At 46.9% G+C, this 18,148-nt stretch overlaps 5 protein-coding genes across 5 annotated transcripts; 3 read left to right on the top strand and 2 right to left on the bottom strand.

The window, feature by feature from the left end:
- Positions 1–389: 389 nt before the first annotated feature.
- On the bottom strand, positions 390–1,390 carry P174DRAFT_365601 (RTA1 domain-containing protein; the record flags this gene model as incomplete). Its single annotated transcript, XM_024822065.1, has 3 exons — positions 390–826; positions 894–1,142; positions 1,243–1,390. 3 exons carry the CDS (start codon positions 1,388–1,390, stop codon positions 390–392), a joined length of 834 nt encoding a protein of 277 aa, XP_024684999.1.
- Positions 1,391–2,652: 1,262 nt separating this feature from the next.
- On the bottom strand, positions 2,653–4,798 carry P174DRAFT_457197 (phosphate permease; the record flags this gene model as incomplete). Its single annotated transcript, XM_024829519.1, has 8 exons — positions 2,653–2,863; positions 2,918–3,087; positions 3,133–3,155; positions 3,206–4,107; positions 4,153–4,250; positions 4,304–4,504; positions 4,552–4,662; positions 4,721–4,798. 8 exons carry the CDS (start codon positions 4,796–4,798, stop codon positions 2,653–2,655), a joined length of 1,794 nt encoding a protein of 597 aa, XP_024685000.1.
- A 790-nt stretch (positions 4,799–5,588) lies between these two features.
- On the top strand, positions 5,589–7,433 carry P174DRAFT_364740 (uncharacterized protein; the record flags this gene model as incomplete). The annotated part of the gene is made up of 4 exons (XM_024822013.1): positions 5,589–6,100; positions 6,159–6,764; positions 6,821–7,155; positions 7,198–7,433. 4 exons carry the CDS (start codon positions 5,589–5,591, stop codon positions 7,431–7,433), a joined length of 1,689 nt encoding a protein of 562 aa, XP_024685001.1.
- Positions 7,434–9,401: 1,968 nt separating this feature from the next.
- Positions 9,402–10,383, top strand: P174DRAFT_474596 (uncharacterized protein; the record flags this gene model as incomplete). Its single annotated transcript, XM_024830652.1, has 5 exons — positions 9,402–9,465; positions 9,635–9,657; positions 9,723–10,121; positions 10,145–10,212; positions 10,257–10,383. The coding sequence occupies 5 exons, from the start codon at positions 9,402–9,404 to the stop codon at positions 10,381–10,383; spliced, it is 681 nt and encodes a 226-aa protein (XP_024685002.1).
- A 2,470-nt stretch (positions 10,384–12,853) lies between these two features.
- Positions 12,854–14,572, top strand: P174DRAFT_364889 (guanine deaminase; the record flags this gene model as incomplete). Its single annotated transcript, XM_024822025.1, has 2 exons — positions 12,854–13,247; positions 13,296–14,572. 2 exons carry the CDS (start codon positions 12,854–12,856, stop codon positions 14,570–14,572), a joined length of 1,671 nt encoding a protein of 556 aa, XP_024685003.1.
- Between the last annotated feature and the right edge of the window lie 3,576 nt (positions 14,573–18,148).

Here is an 18,148-nt window from a genome sequence, read left to right on the forward strand (position 1 = left end):
GTTGCTTTCCCTACTACTCAATATCAGCCTTTTCTAAGATCTGGTAGAACAGGTTTAATGAGAGAGTGTATCCTAGGTCTTTGGATCTGTCATACCAAGACCTGATTGCAAATTACATGTGCAACTTGCAGCCTGTACGGTTTCTCCGCTTGCACCTCCAAAATGGGCACATCTCATGTTGGCCATACTGATGGTTCACAAGGCGTTAACAGGATGGTGGCCGTCCTGTATAGGCGTAGGCTAGTATATGTATATATATTAATTGCTTCTGTATCGTAGAACGTCTATTTACCATCTTCCTGAAAGCCGCGCCAGCTCACATTGAGATGCTTGTACAAGGTCTGTCCTTGTGAGACAACCAAGGATACACCTCTCAGATCCGATGCCTATTACCTTTCCGGGTTCAGCATCTCCAAATCAGAATCCACTTTGTGACCCGCCTGATTTTGTGACAAGAGCTTGCTCGGGTGGGATACATTAAGGATAACGCAGCATGCGAACATTAGTGCAGCATCAAAAACATAGATGAAGGCCTCCTTGCTCTGAAGATACCCGTCGCTTCCTTGCACATATTCTGCGACACGATAGACAGATCGGATCATGATTAGAAGACTGACCGTGTACAGAATCTTCATGTAGTGGTTCCATGGCAGCTGCGTGGACATCATGTGATGCATGGGGGTTGCAAGCATACGGCGATGGAAAATCACAGAGACGATCATGAAGAAGCCGAAGAACAGAATCTGAACAAACAGACCACCGATGATCATATGCTCTCCCATGTTGACTTTGTCTTGTGTTTTGGCGCCCGCCAGTAAGCCACCACCTGCCCGCGATTATATTAGCTATGGTGTTCAATTGATATTTGTGCATGCTTGGAAGAAACTGCATACCTCCGCACTGCATTAAAAAGGAAATAACATCACCCGTCACAAAGACCTTGGTCAGCCAATTCGGACGGACCAACGAGAGGGAGTCTGCGTTCAGCAGTCGAATAATTCGGCCCAGAATCATGTACACGGACGCGGCGAATAGCGCTGGAGCAAGGAGAAGCAGCAGACTTTGGCCTATATACGGCTTTGTCGTCCAGTTTGGTGTCTGCTCTGCGCTGATATATCTGCACAGGTAACCAAAAGCCTCGACTAGAATCAACAAATGCGTTAGCCTCTGTAACTTGCGCCCCGGCAAGTAGCCCTATGTCTGGTACTATCACTCTAGACCACTCAAGAAGGGTATACACACAGACGCCACCGATAATGAAGGCAGTCATAAACCAAGCCCTTGCCTTTGCCATCTGCCATATATGGATAACCGTTGTTAACCCGAAAATTGCAGCAAACGCAACAGCCGCACCCGCCGAAGGATCGTAGTGGTAAAGCTTGAATGCCATGGTCCGGGTATGCAAACGAAAAGATCAACGTCGCTGCCGTAGTTAGAACACGGATCAGGAGGAGTTTGTAGTGAAATAATGGGTGAAACAGCTTACTGCTGTCTTGCAAATTTGGATTTGGCCATCAAAGAGAGAAATGGTGGACAATGGGGACAAATATAAATCAGCAAAAGTCGGTTACTGCTCCCGGTGCTCCACTCCAGATACTACGTATATCCCATTGCCTGTAGACGCCTGGAACCTTGGCACAGGCTCATCTGGCCTGAATGTCATAAGAAACAAAGTGCATTAAGCTACTTCGTACAGATTGCCAGTTTGCACCCATTTAGTGCTGCCTGAAACTACTTTGTCATACAGTGTAGTAGCTAGGTGACCCAAATCGGTCTTTGATACGAACTACGAGCAGTGGATCTTAGCCTTCCACCTCGATTGGGCTAACGCAACTATGGATCTCCGCAGGTTGCCGCAGATAATATTCATATTTCATACTGTGAGGTCGGTTGTGGGTCAGAAAAGCTCTTCCCTCTGTGCCTCAAGATAGTGGGAATCTCCGTAGAGATTCCAGTTTCAGCCTAAATGGAAAGCGGAAAAACGATAAATAAGAAAGAAAGAAGATAAAAACTTTCAGCCTTACTTTGGAATGGCATCTCTCACCTGGGGCATGAGCAAATATGCGGACAAACGTTGCGTTCTCAGTAATCCGATACCACCTTGGGCAATATTAATGCCTATTCTTCCCCTGTAAATTGCAGGATCACGAAGGGATCTTTATTATGAGTATATGGTACCGGAATCCCCAGCAGCAGCCCCTATGGCTGAGACTCGCAGCACTCAACTGCGATTTTCGCGCCTACTCACCGATGGTATGGGCCAACAAGCCCAAGATGGCGAACAGTACGAATACGAGGACCCATTATGGTTGCTGATCTGGTGGGTCACAGGTATCGCATTGGTTCCACTTAGGTTGAGCCTTTGGGACTGACTCCCAGACATTTATTTCCGATGGCTATCTATGTATTACTATTTTAAGCGTCCCAATCCCTCTGACGGATGGTATGTGATGATAATTGTGAGGTGTCACCTCGCCGGTCCTACTTTTCATTTGACCGCAAGGAGAATGCAGTCTTTGCCTGCAATTTACCTTCCACTACTGCGCGGACAGCATATGCTTATAATTGCTAGCAACTGGTGAGAACGGAAACTTATGTACCTTTGTGAGCGGGCCTGTTACTGCCACACAATAACACCGCAACTATCCAACATTATACCCTAACACTATCCCCATCAACCTGAGTCATCTCAGGACTTGATCCTCGTGCAGGATATCCATTCGCCACAGCCTGGGAAAACTCAGCATCTGGCATCATTCCATCCGTAAGTTCCTCTAACGACTTGATGCGTCCATCCTTGTCTCGGACGTCAGGAATGAAGAAATATGTGATGAGTAGGCCCATGAGCATGAAGAAAGATAAACTAGCCAAAATTGTTAGTGCGAAATGTTCACAAACTTCTCTGAAAGGAGCCTACCAGAGAAGAGCATATCCCAACCAATCCGGTACGTTGGTATAATCTGCTCCATTGCCGAAATCGACATACGCCAGGAAGCACTGCGCAAGGACCGAGCCGAGTTTACCGAATGCAGCGGCGATGCCGTGGCAGGTGCAACGGAATCGAGTTGGAAAAAGTTCAGCAGGGAGCTGGCGGTCAGTTTACTCTCCTGAATCGAGGATTGGGAGAATTACCATATACGTTGTTGTGTTGGGTCCTAGGCAGCGGGTTAGCAAGATCAGGGACATGGCAGGAGGATATACTCACCAAAGTTGAAAAATATCTGGCAGAGAATATACAACACCACCAACGCCGACGGGTCATCGTGTTTCACCAGATGCTGAAACGAAGCGCCAATGACCACATTTAGCAGAAATAGCCAGAAGAATCCATTCAATTGGATATTGCGCCGACCCAGTTTATCGATCGTCAGGACTGATAACAGATTACCCACGATGGCGCCAGAGGAAACAACAACAATACTCTGATATGCTGTTTGAAAGAGTAGCTGATACAGACTAGTCCGGGGCAGCTTGCTTCCGAACCAGATGGTTCGCGTGATCCGTGGACTGATGAGCCCTAGGCCATAGAAAGGGAGATCGAGACAGAACCAGCAGAGGGATGTGGCAGCCAGTTTTCTGAAGTTGTCCTTCTGCCTGAGGAAGAGCTTGAAGTCTTTCCAGATTGCCAAGGGGGAGGCGGCATCTTGTTCCGCAAACGGGGCAGCAGAAGCAGGCCGATCTGGCTGTTGCTCGGCTGATTGGGTCGGCGATAGTCGGAATGAACCTGACTCCGGAGAGGGTGGTTCTATACTGTTCATTGATGCACTGTCAATACTAACACGTTGATAGAATTGAGATACGTCATTGACGGCCTGCAGACTGTCTTTGGTGACTTCTGCTGTATAGCGAGGGGACTCGATGATCGTCAGTCGGAACCACAATGCAATAAAGGCAGGCACAGCTCCTAGTCCGACCAGAAGGCGCCAGATGGTGTCAAGGCTTCGGATACAGTTTCCTGTACATGTGGTCGTATCAGGGTTAGTGGGGAGATGGTGTTGAAAGCCCGCCACCGCGATGAGAGCAACCAATTGGGCGGCGAGCTGTCCGAGGGACTGACAAAAGAAGACTGTTGCAAGTAGTCGCCCTCGTAGTCGGCTCGGCGCAAACCTGAGATCGTCAGCTGCGGTTACGCCATGCCGAATAGGATCTTACTCTGAACAAATAACTGCCGACAGAGGGTAATCCCCACCCAAACCAATCCCGAGCAGTCCACGCCAAAATAAGAAAAGAGCGATAGCAGACATGGAGTTCTCGGCCCCGAAGACGATAATGCCAGACCTAGGGTGGCGAATATCAGAATAACCAACTCCATGCCGTACATCTTGCTTCGTCCCCAGACATCCGCAGCGACGCCAAAGGCGATCTGGCCAAGCATAACACCGCCTAAAGTGACTATACTGAGAGCCACCTCATAGTCGTGTCGGACAGCATTCGACTCGGTCCAGTTCGAATGGTTCCAATAGACAATGTTCATCATAGGTAGAACCATGTTGACAGAGAAGATCTGCAAAGTCAGTTGATGGATCCTGTCCGATGGGTGCTGTCACGTACACCGTATGCATCAGTGAAAAAGCCGATACCTGCTACGACGACGATCCACATCCATTCGCGTCGTCGAGCGCTTTCAAGTCGACCGATGATGTAGGCATGTCTTTGAGCCGGCTGTTCTTACGGTTAGTAACTGAGGCATGGCTAAGCTTTTGTATCCAGGGATCCTCACTGTATGGTGCCGGAAGTCCTGATATTCCTTCCATGGGTAGATTCGCAGTCCCAGAGCGGCTAAGCGAGGATATCGCATATCTCCTGATGTATTGATTCAATGTACGATCTTAATCAGATCCTAGCAGGAAGTTGCAAAGACGCGATTCTCCCGTTGCCTAATAGCAGCCATTCCCCGCCCCTAAATCATTATCAAAACGAGGCTAACGACCCTTCTCAAGTCTCGGGGAGCCTCATACCTTTGGAAGGAGTTCGCCCAGGCAAAGATACGAACGCCGGGCAACAGCCGCACAATCTCCCATATCAGAATCCAGGGGCGGAGTCGACTTGAACGTGCCCCGTGGACCACGAGCTCGGCAGCCCTGTACAGACCCGAGACATCTGTCAAACTGCAACTCGAGACGATAGGCTAGATATCAACGACTGAATCGAAATTTCCGAAGGTCTTTACCAAAGACGCCGTTGGAATGATGCACGTTGTGTAGACGAAGGCGGCTATTGGACCGGGAGTACGAAGCCTTCGGTGCTACTCCGTAGTCTAGTCCCCTTGGCGCCACCACGTGTGATGGATGACCTTGTATATGATCAATGCCCTTCACTGCCACAAAGCGCCCATTGACATGCTGCTGACGAGACATGTATTCATCCGCTGCGCGTGGGAGGCAGGCGTATTTTGAGCCGCTAGCTTGTCAATGCCCGGACCAGGCTATCACAAAGGGTGGGGACAGTTCGCGTGTCGTTTCTCCCCATGGCCCATGCTCCTTCTTCGAGTTCCACTATTGCTGATCCATGGATGCAAACCTGACCCTCTTCGGTATTACTACCTTGTGAAATTCAGAGCTATTGTTTAACTATTGACGTTATACGGGATGAGCTTCGGCTGGAGCGTCGGAGATGTGTTACAAGCCGCCAAGATCGCCTGGGATGTCTACAAGTGTATCGCTGACGGGACCCAAAATGCAAAGGTCGATTTTACACACTTCAAGGCAGAGTTTCAGCTGATGAGAGCGACCATTGAGGAGTTACAAGAGGCTGAGAAAGATGTCCCCGTCTCCAAGAGGGTCGCTCTCGGTCAGTCATATCAGCAGACGATCATCGAATGCACTGAATTCGTCAAGAAGCATCAAAAATTGGCCAGCAATATTCACTCAGATGGACCGAAAGGACCGTTACAATGGCACCAAGTTTCGGACAGGGTCAAGACGCTTTTCCACCAAGTTGCGTGGCCGATGGAACGCAAAGAAGCCGAACGACTGCGCCGCGCGCTCGAGCGGAACGTCCAGCTAGCGAACTTGATGGCAACCCATACCGTGATTGATATACAGAAACAGAATAGACAGGAAAATAGGCAGGAGAATTTGGAAATCCTGCGTGCAATTAAGTATACTGAAGACCATTCCGCCTTAATTTTCCCGAACTGTTACTGACTGACCTTGCAGAATCATGAGTCTACAGATATCGTTCATCCTTCGTCAATGCATGCCGGGACATAGTTCTAACACCGGAGACAACACTCTGGAAAGTCGACTCTTATCCGAACTTGGTCAGCGAGCTTTGCCACGGTTACGAGGCACGGAACAGCAGCAGCCCTTGCTCGAATTCCATGATTCAAGATCCGACGAGCGGGAGTCGAAACCCCTTTTCCGCATCCAAGACGTCTCCCAAAAGCTAGAGCACCTTATAATGCGCCGTGACATGCCAGTCGTTGGCTTCCTAGACCAGATCCGAGCGGATATTCGTGGTGCTTTGAATCAGGCTGGGTTCAAGCATGTCACCGTTCCTGGTCAACTGGCGTTGAATGCACCAACCAAGCCCAAGGAGCCCGCTCGGATCTTGAACAAGGAGATTGATGAGTGGGAGAAATTCAGCGACTGGGTCAAATTCCAACTCCTACATCAAGAACGAGCGATCACCTCAGCACGAAGGGAAAACTCGCCGCACGATAATGACCCTCCCGGGGAACCGCCGCCCACGCCTCCACTAACTGAGCCCATCAGTACTCGCTACCGGTGCACGAGAGTAGAGACGCAGTGTCCTGTAACGATGTATGTTTTCAGGTCAGAGGTATAGATATCTTTTCGGCTTGCTTACATTGACACAGACATTTCCCCGATCCCAATCTCAAGAACCACGAATTGCACAAACCGGTTAATTGCACAATAAGCGTCTACCTGCATCACCGCACCCGCGATGTTGGCTTCATCGAGGCAGCAGATGTGACTGGCGCCGTGAAAATAAGTCATCGCATCCACGAGACAACATTCAGAGGAGCCCAGAGCTCGATGATTCCATATATCGAGAGTGCGCATGTTATCAACGATCCGACCAGTCCGTTCAGGATATGCTTTCAGGGGTCTCATCGTGTTAAAATAGAGACGAACGGCGCTATCGAAAGATATGCCATCTCGCCGGTATATATCTGCCGGAAGCAGGCTGGTGAGTACTACTATCGCATTTAGGACTGCAACCCCTAACCAGATTCAGACTTTGTTGCTTTGCAGAGCATACTCCTAGGCCGAAACATTCTCTATTGCGGAGATGTTAAATATATCAACGCCGACGGCGTCGAGGAGCACTGCTCGCTGGAGACCATTCGTGTCCTCCAGGACCCGCTCACATCAGCGCGGAGTTTACTCTACTTTGGCAAACTCAAGCACAGCTCCAATGCAAAGATAGGCTTTCTGGAATGGCCTTGTATGTACTATTCCTTTTAAGTTCTGATCGGACCTGCAATATACTTACTGAATACCGCAGTGGATGGGTTCGTAGAGCTCAAGTACTCGAAGCTATCAACCAGGCTTCAACTGCAGGGAGAGGCCATAACGAGACGGAACTCGATGGGAAGCATTGGCAGCATGATGTCGAACGATTCGCGCCACTCAACCATGTCAATGTCGAGTTCAGGTCGCCAAATAAGACAGCTGGCAATTGTATTTCATGATGAGAAAGGTATGTTGGTTTTATGCAAGTTTGATATGGGACCATGCTGAGATTTGATAGATTGTGAAGCATTCCGCAAGGTCCTGCGGCCACAATGAAGGGAAATGATGATCGCTTCTGCAACTATAAATAACGACTTGAAATGGTAGTGAATCTGTATCTCATGTATAATTGCTATTAATTCAATACCGCAATGGACAAGGATGTCTGACCAATAGACTAACCCGCTGTCCTTCAACAAGGAGGGCTCGGCGTCTAGTTATCTGCAGTTATATGACTCGAACACCGGTGCCAAAAGAGTCATTGCTGCGGGCGAAGTGTAGAACTAAGTGATTATACTGAAGCATCTTAGAACCCCCAACGTTTCACCAACTCTACCTACTCTCAGCTGAAATCCCACCACCTCCCCCACCTCTGATAGGAGAACGGGCCAAACCACACCCTAGTTAAAAGGCTAATATTAGTTTGTATAATCCTCTGCACTGTAAGCATCGTTAGCAGCGCATAAGCAAGCTCTAGTTATAAAAGCAGAGGATCTGCAAAAGCATCTAATATCCATAACCACCTCTAGTACAGTTAGGAGTTGCTGTAATAGCATAATTAATATATCTAAGCTAGTTAAGCCATATTAGTGCGTCCTTAAGTTATATAGATGGGCTAAGAATAGCATACTAAACAAGCTAGTGCTCCCATAAGTTAGAAGTAAAGAGTAACCAGCTTTAGAGGTAGGGGGGTTTTAACTTTAGGGGGTTAAGTAGGACTACTACTAATCCTACTAGGACAGCAGCAGAAAGAAGAGGGATACTAAATATTATTAAGATCCTTATGGCAAATTCCCCACTGGGGACTTTCAGTGACAGTATCCTCTGAGTTCTAAACAGGCGCTCAGTCTACCCTGAATTGCTCATATGGCAGACATAGCGCTCGTTAGATCTAGTATCACATGAACCTATTCACACTGGGATTGCAACAATATATGGATAGGTTGGCAGATGCATCTAGAAATATGCTGCACAACTGAATGTGATAGTATGATGATAGTTTAAAGCTATATTATACACCCCTATATACTATAATATAAACAGCAAGGGAGATTGTTTTATTAATAGAGAACAAGATCAGTCTAATACTAAATGGTACTATAGGTGAGATTAATGAAATAAAGGTGGAGATGGTAATTTGTGACTTGAAGAGGTTGTCATAAGAGGAGGAGGAGGACAATGTTAAGGCGGTCCAACAACACCCCCAGGAGTTGAACGACCGTTTCCGAAGATCGGACTCAAATCGCCATTCGAATTCCGGTTCGACCAATCAGATGGCGAGATTCGACACGAATTAAACATGCCGTTCCAGCCAGATTTTGAATTGGTGGTTTTTATCCCGTACCTTATCTTTTGTCGATAATACCAAGTTACCGAATTAACCGAAAAACATACCACACAAATCTCCATCTCACGTGCAAATTCGCAGTCAATATTGCCTATTCCCATAATCAAAAATGGAGTTTTCCTTACAGTAAGCACTAGATGTATCATTCTCCGCGCTGTACTGGATACTTTTTCTTAGTCCCTTTAGCTTGGAGTCTTTATAAGTTCAGCAATTTTGTGAAAATGAATGTTAAGAGTACTGTTATGATCACCAAGGGAACGCATTGTCTCTTATGTCTATCAAAAACATTGTGCCAGTCATCAATTAACATGCTCTAACGTTCAACCACCACATTACCCACCTCGTCATCGACCATGAGACTACTGTGGTTACGAGCATGGCTAGCCTTTGCAGCCTCTACAAATCCACTCATCGCTGGTAAGGATACTCCCCTGACTTACACAAGATTTGCTTACACCCATACTGACAGGAGAGCAGATGCGGTTAATGGCTGACAGCTGGAAGAACGCACTTCACGCCTTGTCAACAATCCCGGCAAAGTGTGGGCCTAAATTAGCTGCCAGCGTCAGCAATAAGTGCAGTGTAGGGTTCATCCGCTTTGAGCGCGATGTCACGGCCCCAGAGAAAAGGATGGAGCTGCCCAAGAGAGCAATGGGTGCCTTCTATTAAAAGAGAGTTTCCCCAATAATGACGAACCGATCGTGCCACACGTTGAGGCACCCACCGCGACGGACATGAGCACCGCCGTTATGAAGACCTTCAGCAGCTTAGGAGACAATGAGCAGTATAGCACAGGCACGGGAGGCCTGTCGGGCTGCACTATAATGTACATCATTAGCCGCAAGGGGGTATATGCTACGCACTGGTGGGAAAACATGTCCTTCTCACCTGATGAAATCTGGCGGGAGCCTGTGACCCAAACGGACAGAGAACTATTCCAAAGCACCGTTTTTAACATGTTGACAAGTGGAGGGAGATTCCACCCCAAACTAGATGCGGAGCTTATTAAGGAAGACGGGATCCAGGCCTACCTCATATACCCGAAGCGGACTTTTGCCAAGGGAGCAGGTGATGTCGGCTCCCAGCACAGTGGCAGGAGATCCAGACCACCGTCGGCAGGCTTGTACCAACGCTGCAAGATCAATCACGCTGGACAGACATGCCGTACGGGGCGCTAGATAGAACGGATGACAGGCTCATATGATGAGCGGAACCCATGGAAAGAACCTCTTCAAATACGACCCAGCTCGTAAGCTCGGGGGAGGCCAGACGCAGCATTTAGCTATGCTATGGGCTGAAAATGAAAAGGAGGCGTACCATCACGACCAATGGTGAGCGTTAGGCGGGTCATTTTTAATCACTATGGGCTTTGAGATCGCGAGTACTTCGCGGATAATATCTACACTAGTTGCAAGGTAGCGATTATAACTTGTTCTTTTCAGTCATTATTCATTTAATGGACTTCCATGTATGTTGTAGGTAATTCTTAGTGGTGAGACAACAGTCATCAAAATTCTTCGGAAATACCAGATACTTTTTGCAGAGATATCAGGTCACCTGACAAAAAGACACAAATATACAAGAACAAGAATCAGATAGTAAAGTGTGATCTTGATACATCCCTTGATATGAACCTTCCCCTTAAAGATTATATAAGAAGGAAACACCCAGCCAGTGGTATTAACACATTTAATTATTGTAACCCATTCCTAATTGCCTGGCTGAATGAGATGAGGCTTCTCAGGCATATTAGCTCTTATTACTACCTTAGTAGTTGCAATTAAGCCTATCGCGAAGCCTGTCTCATTAAAGTTGTAGATATCTTCATGGGAGATGCTATATTATATTTGGATCTGCTGTAGGCAGTTAAACCACCCCTTGATAATCTTTGGATCCTTATATTGAGCTTGGATATAGTTATAGTATTAAGAATATTAAGTTTTAATCTCCTCACGCTACTTAGTAAAGGTAGATACCCAGTTCTTGCTAATAGGTTTGAATGCTGAGGGATTATCTGCTTAAAGAAGAATATTAGCTATTCCTTATACATGAGGAGGCACTCCATGTAAATCACTAGATAGTATCTATTCTACTAATGATTCATCCTGCGTAGGAGATAGCCTAGGGCCATTAGCGCGTTTCTTAGTTGGATATTGGTATCTATTAAGTTGGTCGCGAAGGGTAGACCTAGGCATGTTGAATATCTCTGCAGCGCGGTAGATATTTGAAATTTCCTCTTTTTTCAAAGCAGATATTGCTAATAAAATCCTTCCCCCTTGATCTACTAAATTTCCAGAGGTTTGATGCGATTTTAGTGGTATAGTAGCTATTTGGATAGCTTTGAATTGAACGCGTTGGAATCGAATGGGAAAGTGGCGGCTTGGTCAGGTTGGCGGCTGAGTTGGGATTTATGTTAAAGAATCATTTATTGCATTCCTCTGATTATCCATATATTATAGAAAGGGAAAGGCACAATTTCTAGGACTCAATGCAAGCAATCCTCAGCTAGTTGCCTGTATTATATTTAGCTAAGCCACAGAGAAAAGCGGATGAATGTTATCAGTATTTGGACCCCTAAATACATTTTGACCAGATACTGTCCCATTAAACCCCATATTTCCGTTTTACCTTAATCAAAAATGCTGCTGAGCATTTCCTATTGGACACAATGGTTAGGTCTGATGGTTTCCGAGCCAGCATTAAAGAACTCTATGAATGGTCCCAGAGTATATATCATAACTAGTAATAATGTTGAGGAGATGCAGTGTAGGCTTTCTATTAATAGTTAGGTCTACACTAAAGACTATGTTAAATTGTTAATAGACTTATATCACAGCTTAGACGCTGGTGAAATGATTATAGTAAAGTGTTCATACTGCTAACTTGCTAAGAGCTAATAGTAGTCCAGTAAGAATAATGTGCTTCCTCTTGCGACTTTGATGACTACAATGTGACTCAGGCTCCCTAGTAAAGGCCCTCGTGCAAGGTCCCCTCAAACCACTTTCTTCGCTAGAATTGGTTGTTTGGGTCGGTGGGAAGAGGGGTTGTGCGTCGAGGATTAGCACTCACTGACTTCAAACGGTAAGGATTTGCAAGTTAATACTTTAACTACCGACCATTTTCCCCATTTTAGTTTATTTATGCTTTGTCAGGCATCTCCCAATATCAAGACATGCGTGGGCGTGTCTTTCCGACCTTATGAAGCAGTTTCTGGTTCACTCACTCTCTACAAGAAGACTTCTCAGTCATGGCATACAGAAGCCTTGCAAGTTTACACTCGCATATAGTCCTAACCTCAAATCATCCATTTATATTATCATATTTAGTATAGACCAGCGCAAAAAGACCATCTATATAGTTAACTTATCATCTGCATGTCATCCTTTGTATAAATGCACTTACTTAAATGCGACTACTTATTAGGGCACCTCTTACCAATGATTAGCTTACTATACATCTGGATTCACCACACACACTCCCGCATCATTTACCTGCCATTCTTCTGATATGTCCCTAATACGCACACTCTGTCGGAAACGGCCGAACGCCGAGCCCAAAAGGCTCACGACAACGACGTCCCTACATGAACTCCGATTGCCAGACGCTGCTGCAGCGGCGAAGACCGCCCTCAAATCCAGCAGATGTATGTTCACATTCCACGGTGAATTGCTAGGCATGTCCCTTCTGGTACTACTCATTCTGACTATTCATTTCCGCAGCGTTGCTCAGGATATATTAATCTGCGCCCCCCTTAGGATGGTGGGCTGATCCGAACAGTGAGCCTCGATCCACATCCATTTTTATTATGTTTCTGAAAGTTTCCAGATTTTCCGTGGGGTTGCGTGCATTGTGGTGGTGCCTTGTGTTGCTTAATGCTTGTGGCACCGGGGCAAAGGCCACCGCATATCCATATACCGTCTATCGCGGTACGTTTGTTCATTTCCCCCGGCTTAATTCGAGTTTGTCGAAGCCGGAACTGGCCCGAAAACAAGGTGTTCTCTGGGTCTCTTCTGGAGATGGCCGTATCAAGGGCTATGATTGGCAAGTTCGCGACGATTCCAGCTTCCAGTCGTTCCTATCTCGCCATGGATGGACTGACGCCGATGTCACAACTAATGACAATGCCGGTCCATCCGCCAAAGTCAAAGTTGTGGAGTCAGTCGATGAACGAAACGAGTTTTTCTTTCCCGGATTCATCGGTATGTCCTATCTACTTCGTTGCCCATTTACTAGTACTGACCCAATAGACACCCACATCCATGCGCCGCAGTTCCCCAACACTGGGCTGTTTGGATCGGCAGGCCTCCTGGACTGGCTGAATGAATACACCTTCCCGCTAGAAGCTAGCTTTGGCTCCAAGTCAGACCCAAACAACCAAGAGACTGATCCCAAAGACACGCCCCCCGAGGGCCTGCGCGTTTATGATCAAGTCGTCGCTCGTACTCTTGCCCATGGCACAACATGCGCATCTTACTTCGCGACCATCCACGTCCCGGCCACCAACGCCCTGGCTGCACTCTGCCACTCCCGCGGCCAACGCGCCTTCATCGGCCGCGTCTGCATGGACAACCGCGATCAATCCCCGCCATATTATGTAGACCAGTCCGCCGACGAGGGCTTGAACGCAACAAAGTCGACAATTGATTACATCCGGGCCCTTGACCCGAAAGGAGCATTGATCAACCCGATAATCACTCCCAGATTCGCCCCAAGCTGCTCAATCCACTCCCTCACTGGCCTAGGTAAACTGGCCGCATCTTACAACCCGCCGCTCCGCATCCAAACACATATCTCCGAGACCACCGAGGAGATCGACCTCGTCCACCAACTGTTCCCGGAGGCAACCAGCTACGCCGACGTCTATGACAAGGCTCACCTGCTTACCTCCCGCACCATCCTCGCGCACGGGGTGCACCTTACCCACAACGAGCGCACTCTCATCCGCGAGCGTGGCTCCAAGGTATCACACTGCCCAGCGTCAAACTCCGCCCTCGGCTCTGGACTTGCTCCTATCCGCATCATGCTCGATGAAGGCCTCACGGTTGGTCTGGGCACAGATGTGAGTGGCGGGTACAGCCCGAGCATCCTTGAAGCGGCCCGGCAGGCTTGCCTGGTGTCTAGATTGCTAGGATATAGCACCGACTTCCAAGAGATGACAGGTAACTCAACGTCGACTGGGCATGAGAAGCTTTCGGTCGAGGAGAGTCTTTATCTAGCCACGCGCGGCGGCGCAGCAGTCGTCGACATGGCGGATGACATTGGCGGGTTCGATAAGGGGATGATTTGGGATGCGCAGCTGATTGAGCTGGGTGCTGTGAATAATAACACTGTGAGCCCGTCTGATGTGGCAGGTGTGCATGGCTTCGCTGGTCGGATCCTTGTCAAGTCTGGCCCTGTGGGCAACGTTAATTTGTTCGGAAATGAGACTTGGCAGGAGCAGATTCAGAAGTGGATGTGGAGTGGTGACGATCGGAATGTGAAGAATGTGTGGGTTCAGGGAAAGCTGGTGCATACCAGAAACTAAACGATTAGTGGGCTTGCGTTGGATGCGTATATTGCCTTGATGCTAAGAAGTCGCTTCCTCCATATTGTTGGGATTTTCTTGGATATGGTCAACTTGAGCTGCTCACAAATGCAGTAGGCTTAGGAATCATGCACAACTCCACTTCGTATACTGGAATACTGACCCTGAAGAGAAGCCAGAGTCTAGTGCTTAAAGTTCTTCGCAACATCATGTCACAGCGGCCAGGCCGGATTCTTGGCTGGTCAAAGCCGGTTTCTCTGTGATTGAACAAGGTATACGTTATGGCGTCTATTACAAGCTAGTAGTCGCGGCACTGTGGTCTTCGGGGTTGGATTATAAGGTTGATTAAACACCGCATTTGAGATTGGCTTAGCATTAGAATCCTGCAATAGACCAGCAGAGTAGAAGTTGCTAAGAATCTCCCAGAAGGGCCGTTTCCATACACTTGTGCTGTTCGAAAGTGGCTAAACGTGGGTATATTTAAACCGCAACTCAAGTGCAAACGGATCACTACCCTTGGTGGTTATCTAATTGCTTGATTCCTCCATCATACTGGCGTCAGTCATGGTATATGTGACACTGGAGCCAGTTTGTTTGGAAATTTCGGATGTTACCTATGTTTGTACGCTTGGCAATGAGGGGTAAGGGCTGCTCATTTGGTTCATATCGACATTCATGTGTAGGTTTTCCCAGACAAGATGCAGAGGTGCGTCTATCATGATGATGTTGGTCATGATAAGAGTATCCTCTTTCGGAAGATCAGTGGACATTCGCTGAAGCTCACCCGGCCTGGGCACAAGGAGTGAGAGCCGAAATTCGGCAGGATATTAGCGTCTTCCAACCGTGACCTTGACAGCTATAAGGATAATGTTTCCAAAGTATAAATACCTATGTTGCTGTCTGTATCAATGTTGAACCAACATGCACGCTTAGTAATATCCAAAAGTCCTTGATACAAAATATCTTCGGACGTAAATGGCATGGGCAACATATCAAAAATTCTCCAGCGTCCGGGCAGTAAACCTGAATCCAACTGGACCTGTTGGATCCAACCCCATGGAATAGGGTATTGATGACGGCTACCCTGGATGGACTGCCCGGTACTTTTTTTCGTAATGGTGGACCAAGAGGCTATGGAATCGGTCTTGAGGGCCCCGGATGATGATTATGACGCGGGATTCGTTCGTATGGTCCATGTTGAATGGCAGACTGAGGTGTTTGATGAAAAAGACGTCAATGACAGCCATCTACCTGAGTCAGAAGAGCCCCTGGAGCCCCTGGAGAGATGTAATGAGATTGACGTGAGTTGGACGAAAACGTGCTGGGTTTATGTACAGCTGCCGGCATTTCGCAAGATGAGTGACAAGCTCGGGCGCAAGTGGGCATGGGAAGGAGATTGAAATTAACTTTCATTGTCAGAACATTTCTGTCCCTCCAGTTATCTATAATATCTCCACCTAATGTATGTAATCCCAGCTATTAAACTAACGTATCGATCTCTCATACGGGAATAGCCTGAAATGGCGAATCTCAATTGCTTTGATACCCGGAGTTTTCAAGACATGACCCTGGGTCTCTCCCCTGTTTTCTGCCTTTTTAATGGCAGGAACTGATCCAATCTGCCACTATTAACAGCGCGTCTATACATCATCCAAAGATAACCTAATTCCTCCTTAAACCAGCCATCATAGTTAGGGCTTAGCGCAGGTCGCTCCTCAACAGTCTTAACATACAGGCCCTCACCAAACTCATTCTTAATATCATCATCTATAACCCTAAGAACCTCCTTATTAATCCAGAGACAGATATTAGTTAAAATAGGGGCTGGTCCTAGCTTAGTTAAGGGGTTATCTAATATCACTCCCTGTTCTCTAGTGAGCTGCTGTGTGTGCTATATGCACCACTCATTGAATTTCTCTTAAACCTGAGGGGCGGAGAGATCACAGTACTAAGCTAGATTATCTAGTAGGCTGAGTCTGAGCCTATTCTTAAGGTTATCTACTATAGTAGGGTCTGGCAGGGGGAGTCCTAAAGATGAGAACCCCTTATTTTAGATGTGGATGCGGTCTTACTAGGAGAGTTTCATCCATAATTAGGGATATCAGAGTTTATACTTAATAGTGGAGTAGATATTATCTTTAATCTTTTATAAAGTGCGCTGCCATGCCAGTTTAAGGGCGGGGTCGTAGTTAGTGCGAATGACTAGGTAGCCCCAGGTCATGGTTCTGGAATCAAGGTAGTTGCAGCAGAACTTGACAGAAGGGCAGTTCTAATTATCTATGCTAACCAGTGTACAGAGTATTAATTATTATATAATGTATCTGATGATTATAGATACTTTTCTCTTGTTTCTATCATGATCCTTATCTAGTGGGGGGTAAATCTGATGGTTAATGAAATACATAAAAATGAGACCAGTTTTTGACCCAGTAAGGTAACTTAAACCTTACTAAGGTCTTAACTTTACCCTATATATCCCAAGACCTTGTCGAACTTTTCCGAGAACTTGCTGAACTCCACCCACTGTTTATACCCCTTTGAATCAGTGAAAAGTGCCAAGCCTTCTTAGATACCTCATACGGTCCCTTACCTAGGTAGCTACCTTAGCAAGTGGTCTGTATGGTAAGCACCTTGCCTTACTCAGTATACATACGTAAATAATACGGAGATAGATTACTGCTATGCCTAAATAGGCCGATCCAACATACGGCTCACTGCCTGATCAGCTATATCACCCATTCAATGAGCGGGGTGCTCACGAATCTATTCAAGTATCGGAACTATATGCGAAGATCATGACCATACTATCCTTTAGTATCACGATAGCCAGATACCTGATAGTTTAGGAAGAGCCAGGCCTTCGCTTGGTTTCGTGTTTGCATACAAATTATTGGCGATTTCGAAATTCAGAACTGTACCGTCTGTACTGTGTAGTTTGACAACTAATCAAGTAGGTTTCTCACCCCGACAAACTTCCGTGCGGCAGTCAACCATGACGATGGGATCATAGTCTTGAATAATCATACTATCTAGAAGGAAAGAAGCTATCTTCATGATGAGAGAGAGGTGAGGTGCGCTGTGCATCGCGCTAACCCGACATGGTAGCAGAGATGAACGAACCGCATCTTCAGAATATAATTGAATCTTCGTGTCCTAGTAAAAGTCTGGCAGATATTATCATACTGATGACATATTATTTATGACAGAGTCCGGGATCCGTGCTTTAGTAGACAGGTACCATAACATTTCACTACTAATCAAGGATAAGTAATAATATGTCCATGGTCCAATAGGCATTGCTTTCTCAGCTGGTCCACTTGGGAGGTGCCTGGCCTGATTGTTATCAGCTAATGGTGATTGCTTTCAGCCGGCACATGCTACCCCAAGCTTAACCGAAGCTTTGCCAAGTTATCTATCTTGGATTCGAACTCGCTAAGTCACTAGTACTTCCCTGTTAGTCTTGGCCAATTGCTGATCTCGGCATTTGCACGTGTGACACGCTTGTTGACAACGGTCTTCCGTCGGAGATTGCGTCTCCAATAGATAAGCAGCTGGACTGATTTAAATCAGTCCATC

This window comes from Aspergillus novofumigatus (assembly GCF_002847465.1).
Source record: "Aspergillus novofumigatus IBT 16806 chromosome Unknown P174scaffold_2, whole genome shotgun sequence".
In the NCBI taxonomy this organism is placed as follows: domain Eukaryota; kingdom Fungi; phylum Ascomycota; class Eurotiomycetes; order Eurotiales; family Aspergillaceae; genus Aspergillus; species Aspergillus novofumigatus.